Raw genomic sequence first — 6,469 nt, 5'->3', positions numbered from 1 at the left:
GGAACTAGCTGGTGGAGGGGGGAGTAGCTGGTGGAGGAGGGGAGTAGCTGGTGGAGGAGGGGAACTAGCTGGTGGAGGAGGGGAGTAGCTGGTGGAGGAGGGAGTAGCTGGTGGAGGGGGGGAGTAGCTGGTGGAGGAGGGGAGTAGCTGGTGGAGGAGGGGAGTAGCTGGTGGAGGAGGGGAACTAGCTGGTGGAGGAGGGGAACTAGCTGGTGGAGGAGGGAGTAGCTGGTGGAGGAGGGAGTAGCTGGTGGAGGGGGGGAGTAGCTGGTGGAGGAGGGGAGTAGCTGGTGGAGGAGGGGAACTAGCTGGTGGAGGGGGGAGTAGCTGGTGGAGGAGGGAGTAGCTGGTGGAGGGGGTAAGTAGCTGGTGGAGGGGGGGAGTAGCTGGTGGAAGAGGGGAACTAGCTGGTGGAGGGGGGGGAGTAGCTGGTGGAGGAGGGAGTAGCTGGTGGAGGGGGTGAGTAGCTGGTGGAGGGGGGGAGAGGGGGGGGAGTAGCTGGTGGAGGGGGGGAGTAGCTGGTGGAGGGGGTAAGTAGCTGATGGAGGGGGGGGTAGCTGGTGGAGGGGGTAAGTAGCTGATGGAGGGGGGGAGTAGCTGGTGGAGGGGGTAAGTAGCTGATGGAGGGGGGGAGTAGCTGGTGGAGGGGGTAAGTAGCTGATGGAGGGGGTAAGTAGCTGATGGAGGGGGTAAGTAGCTGATGGAGGGGGGAGTAGCTGGTGGAGGGGGTGAGTAGCTGATGGAGGGGGTGAGTAGCTGATGGAGGGGGGGGAGTAGCTGATGGAGGGGGGGGAGTAGCTGGTGGAGGGGGGGAGTAGCTGATGGAGGGGGGGAGTAGCTGATAGAGGGGGGGAGTAGCTGGTGGAGGGGGTAAGTAGCTGATGGAGGGGGGGAGTAGCTGATGGAGGGGGGGAGTAGCTGGTGGAGGGGGTAAGTAGCTGGTGGAGGGGGTAAGTAGCTGATGGAGGGGGGGAGTAGCTGGTGGAGGGGGTAAGTAGCTGATGGAGGGGGGGAGTAGCTGGTGGAGGGGGTAAGTAGCTGATGGAGGGGGGGAGTAGCTGGTGGAGGGGGTAAGTAGCTGATGGAGGGGGGGAGTAGCTGGTGGAGGGGGTAAGTAGCTGATGGAGGGGGGGAGTAACTGGTGGAGGGGGTAAGTAGCTGATGGAGGGGGGGAGTAGCTGGTGGAGGAGGGGAACTAGCTGGTGGAGGGGGGAAGTAGCTGGTGGAGGAGGGGAACTAGCTGGTGGAGGGGGTAAGTAGCTGATGGAGGGGGGGGGGTAGCTGATGGAGGGGGTGAGTAGCTGATGGAGGGGGGGATTAGCTGGTGGAGGGGGTAAGTAGCTGATGGAGGGGGGGAGTAGCTGGTGGAGGGGGTAAGTAGCTGGTGGAGGAGGGGAACTAGCTGGTGGAGGAGGGAGTAGCTGGTGGAGGAGGGAGTAGCTGGTGGGGGGGGGAGTAGCTGGTGGAGGAGGGGAGTAGCTGGTGGAGGAGGGGAACTAGCTGGTGGAGGGCGGGAGTAGCTGGTGGAGGAGGGAGTAGCTGGTGGAGGGGGTAAGTAGCTGGTGGAGGGGGGGAGTAGCTGGTGGAGGAGGGGAACTAGCTGGTGGAGGGGGTAAGTAGCTGATGGAGGGGGGGGGAGTAGCTGGTGGAGGGGGTAAGTAGCTGATGGAGGGGGGGAGTAGCTGGTGCAGGAGGGGAACTAGCTGGTGGAGGGGGAGTAGCTGATGGAAGGAGGGGAGTAGCTGATTGGAGAGGGGGAGTAGCTGATGGAGGGGGGAAAGTAGCTGATGGAAGGGGGGAGTAGCTGATGGAGGATGGGGAAGTAGCTGATGGAGGAGGGGAAGTAGCTGATGGAGGAGGGGAAGTAGCTGATGGAGGGGGGGAGTAGCTGGTGGAGGAGGGGAACTAGCTGGTGGAGGGGGTAAGTAGCTGATGGAGGGGGGGGGAGTAGCTGGTGGAGGGGGTAAGTAGCTGATGGAGGGGGGGAGTAGCTGGTGCAGGAGGGGAACTAGCTGGTGGAGGGGGGAGTAGCTGATGGAAGGAGGGGAGTAGCTGATGGAGGGGGGGAGTAGCTGATGGAGGGGGGAAAGTAGCTGATGGAAGGGGGGAGTAGCTGATGGAGGATGGGGAAGTAGCTGATGGAGGAGGGGAAGTAGCTGATGGATGGGGGGGAAGTAGTTGATTGAGGGGAAGATGGAGGAGGGGAAGTAGCTGATGGGGGTAGGGAAGATGGGGGAGGGGAAGTAGCTGGTGGAGGGGGGGAGTAGCTAATGGAGGGGGGAAGTAGTTGATGGGGGGGAAGATGGAGGATGGGGAAGTAGCTGATGGGGGTTGGGAAGATGGGGGAGGGGAAGAAGCTGATGGAGGGGGGAGGAGTAGCTGATGGAGGGGGGGAGGAGTAGCTGATGGAGGGGGGGAGTAGATGATGGAGGGGGGAAGTATCTGATGGAGGGGGGGAGTAGCTGATGGAGGGGGGAGTAGCGGATGGAGGATGAGGGAGTAGCTGATGGAAGATGAGGAAGTAGCTGATGGGGGGTGGGAAGATGGGGGAGGGGAAGTAGCTGATGGAGGGGGGGAGTAGCTGATGGAGGGGGGGGAGTAGCTGATGGAGGATGGGGGAGTAGCTGATGGAGGATGAGGAAGTAGCTGATGAGGGGGGAAGTAGTTGATGGGGGAAGATGGTGGATGGGGAAGTAGCTGATGGGGTTTGGGAAGATGGGGGAGGGGAAGTTGCTGATGGAGGGGGGGAGTAGCTGATGGAGGGGCGGAGTAGCTGATGGAGTGGGGGAGTAGCTGATGGAGGATGGGGGAGTAGCTGATGGAGGGGGGAGTAGCTGATGGAGGGGGGAGTAGCTGATGGAGGGGGGGAGTAGCTGATGGAGGGGGGAGTAGCTGATGGAGGGGGGGAGTAGCTGATGGAGGATGGGGGAGTAGCTGATGGAGGATGGGGGAGTAGCTGATAGAGGGTGGGGGAGTAGCTGATGGAGGATGGGGGAGTAGCTGATGGGGGTTGGGAAGATGGGGGAGTAGCTGATGGAGGGGGGGAGTAGCTGATGGAGGATGGGGGAGTAGCTGATGGAGGGTGGGGAAGTAGCTGATGGGGGGGGAGTAGCTGATGGAGGGGCGGAGTAGCTGATGGAGTGGGGGAGTAGCTGATGGAGGATGGGGGAGTAGCTGATGGAGGGGGGAGTAGCTGATGGAGGATGGGGGAGTAGCTGATGGAGGATGGGGGAGTAGCTGATGGAGGATGGGGGAGTAGCTGATGGAGGATGGGGGAGTAGCTGATGGAGGGTGGGGAGTAGCTGATGGAGGGGGGGAGTAGCTGATGGAGTGGGGAAGTAGAAATAGCTGAGGAGGATGGGAGTGGAGCACTTACAAAACATCTCCCTAAATGTGGAGTCTCTCTCTGCCTGTGAGTCCATTAGCTAAACACAGTGTGTTTGTCTGCTCTTAAAGCTGGTTATGTCTTGTTGTGCTGAGCAGGACAGAAGACAGCAGCAAGCCTCCCCTTCCTCACTGGTCTGGGGAGAGGAAGAAACGTGGCTGTAAGTTGCTGTGTGTGAGCGTGTCTCTCCCTCTCTCTCTGTGTGTGTGTGTGTGTGTGTGTGTGTGTGTGTGTGTGTGTGTGTGTGTGTGTGTGTGTGTGTGTGTGTGTGTGTGTGTGTGTGTGTGTGTGTGTGAGAGAGATAGACATGCGGGGTTAGCCTAAGTAATGGTCTGAGGTTTGTCTGGTAACTCTTGAGAGGAGCTGAAGGAGTGAAGGAAACAGACAGGAAAGCTCTCCATTTAGACACATTATTTTACTGATGGACAGCTAGATTTCCTCCCCTCTGTTCAGTGTCTTTCCCAAAGAGAGAAAGGATTTATCTTCTTTGCCCCCCCCCCCCCCCCCCCCCACATCAGCTGTAATAGACAGGAGAAGATGGAGCATCATCAAAGCTGCTTACAATGGCTACAAAATGATATAAAACATCTCTGGCACCATTACAACAACATAAATACTCATGCTGGTTTCAGATTCAAAATGCTAGAGACGGTTAGAGACGAATAAACTGACCAGTAGACGGGCCGGTAGAGAGACGGGCCGTTAGAGACGGGCCGTTAGAGGGACGGGCCATTAGAGGGACGGGCCGGTAGAGGGACGGGCCATTAGAGGGACGGGTTATTAGAGAGACGGGCCGGTAGAGGGACGGGCCATTAGAGGGACGGGCCATTAGAGGGACGGGACGGGCCATTAGAGGGACGGGCCATTAGAGAGACGGGCCGGTAGAGGGACGGGCCATTAGAGGGACGGGTTATTAGAGAGACGGGCCGGTAGAGGGACGGGCCATTAGAGGGACGGGCCATTAGAGGGACGGGCCGGTAGGGGGACGGGCCGGTAGAGGGACGGGCCATTAGAGGGACTGGCCGGTAGAGGGACGGGCCGGTAGAGGGACGGGCCGGTAGAGGGACGGGCCGGTAGAGGGACGGGCCATTAGAGGGACGGGCCATTAGAGGGACGGGACGGGCCATTAGAGGGACGGGCCATTAGAGAGACGGGCCGGTAGAGGGACGGGCCATTAGAGGGACGGGTTATTAGAGAGACGGGCCGGTAGAGGGACGGGCCATTAGAGGGACGGGCCATTAGAGGGACGGGCCGGTAGGGGGACGGGCCGGTAGAGGGACGGGCCATTAGAGGGACTGGCCGGTAGAGGGACGGGCCGGTAGAGGGACGGGCCGGTAGAGGGACGGGCCATTAGAGGGAAGGGCCGGTAGAGAGACGGGCCGGTAGAGGGACGGGCCATTAGAGGGACGGGTTATTAGAGAGACGGGACGGGCCATTAGAGGGACGGGCCATTAGAGGGACGGGACGGGCCATTAGAGAGACGGGCCGGTAGAGGGACGGGCCATTAGAGGGACGGGTTATTAGAGAGACGGGCCGGTAGAGGGACGGGCCATTAGAGGGACGGGCCATTAGAGGGACGGGCCGGTAGGGGGACGGGCCGGTAGGGGGACGGGCCGGTAGAGGGACGGGCCATTAGAGGGACTGGCCGGTACAGGGACGGGCCAGTAGAGGGACGGGCCATTAGAGGGACGGGCCATTAGAGGGACGGGACGGGCCATTAGAGGGACGGGCCATTAGAGAGACGGGCCGGTAGAGGGACGGGCCATTAGAGGGACGGGTTATTAGAGAGACGGGCCGGTAGAGGGACGGGCCATTAGAGGGACAGGCCATTAGAGGGACGGGCCGGTAGAGGGACGGGCCGGTAGAGGGACGGGCCATTAGAGGGACGGGCCAATAGAGGGACGGGACGGTAGAGGGACGGGCCGGTAGAGGGACGGGCCATTAGAGGGACGGGCCATTAGAGGGACTGGCCGGTAGAGGGACGGGCCGGTAGAGGGACGGGCCATTAGAGGGACGGGCCAATAGAGGGACGGGACGGTAGAGGGACGGGCCGGTAGAGGGACGGGCCATTAGAGGGACGGACCGGTAGAGAGACGGGCCGGTAGAGAGACGGGCCGTTAGAGACGGGCCATCAGAGGGACGGGCCATTAGAGGGACGGGCCATTAGAGAGACGGGCCGGTAGAGGGACGGGCCATTAGAGAGACGGGCCGGTAGAGGGACGGGCCATTAGAGGGACGGGCCGGTAGAGGGACTGGCCGGTAGAGGGACTGGCCGGTAGAGGGACGGGCCGGTAGAGGGACGGGCCGGTAGAGGGACGGGCCATTAGAGGGACGGGCCATTAGAGGGACGAGCAGGTAGAGGGACGGGCCGGTAGAGGGACGGGCCATTAGAGGGACGGGCCGGTAGAGGGACGGGCCGGTAGAGGGACGGGCCGGTAGAGGGACGGGCCATTAGAGGGACGGGCCGGTAGAGGGACGTGCCATTAGAGGGACGGGCCGGTAGAGGGACGGGCCGGTAGAGGGACGGGCCATTAGAGGGACGGGCCGGTAGAGGGACGGGCCGGTAGAGGGACGGGCCATTAGAGGGACGGGCCGGTAGAGGGACGGGCCATTAGAGGGACGGGCCGTTAGAGGGACGGGCCGGTAGAGGGACGGGCCATTAGAGGGACGGGCCGGTAGAGAGACGGGCCAGCAGGACAGCTGAGTGTGAAATGAAGAGCGATGTGTGAGGCGGAGCATTGGACGTATAGAGGACCTACATTATATTAATAATACAGGTCTATATAGGGGACCTACATTATATTAATAATACAGGTCTATATAGGGGACCTACATCATATTAATAATACAGGTCTATATAGGGGACCTACATTATATTAATAATACAGGTCTATATAGGGGACCTACATCATATTAATAATAGAGGTCTATATAGGGGACCTAAATCATATTAATAATACAGGTCTATATAGGGGACCTACATCATATTAATAATACAGGTCTATATAGGGGACCTACATTATATTAATAATACAGGTCTATATAGGGGACCTACATCATATTAATAATACAGGTCTATATAGG

General features: G+C 60.1%; 1 protein-coding gene across 1 annotated transcript; it reads right to left on the bottom strand.

Annotated features, from left to right (window-relative positions):
• Positions 1-403: 403 nt before the first annotated feature.
• On the bottom strand, positions 404-6,124 carry LOC139421819 (uncharacterized). The gene is made up of 4 exons (XM_071172940.1): positions 5,867-6,124; positions 2,014-3,322; positions 1,701-1,929; positions 404-1,118 (listed from the first exon to the last, which is right to left on the bottom strand). The coding sequence occupies exons 1-4, from the start codon at positions 6,122-6,124 to the stop codon at positions 404-406; spliced, it is 2,511 nt and encodes an 836-aa protein (XP_071029041.1).
• Positions 6,125-6,469: the final 345 nt, after the last annotated feature.

This window comes from Oncorhynchus clarkii, chromosome 12 (genome assembly GCF_045791955.1).
Source record: "Oncorhynchus clarkii lewisi isolate Uvic-CL-2024 chromosome 12, UVic_Ocla_1.0, whole genome shotgun sequence".
In the NCBI taxonomy this organism is placed as follows: Eukaryota; Metazoa; Chordata; class Actinopteri; order Salmoniformes; family Salmonidae; genus Oncorhynchus; species Oncorhynchus clarkii.
Note: the sequence above shows the minus strand (reverse complement) of the source record. Positions and strands in the feature narration are given on the sequence as shown.

Coding starts and splice junctions, on each gene's coding strand:
- LOC139421819 (XM_071172940.1), bottom strand. CDS start 6,124: ATGCTCCGCCTCACACATCGCTCTTCATTTCACACTCAGCTGTCCTGC. Junction 3,323..5,866: donor ACCGGCCCGTCCCTCTAATG/GCACGTCCCTCT, acceptor CCACTCCATCAG/CTACTCCCCCCCTCCATCAG. Junction 1,119..1,700: donor TACTCCCCCTCCACCAGCTA/GTTCCCCTCCTG, acceptor CCCCTCCATCAG/CTACTTACCCCCTCCACCAG.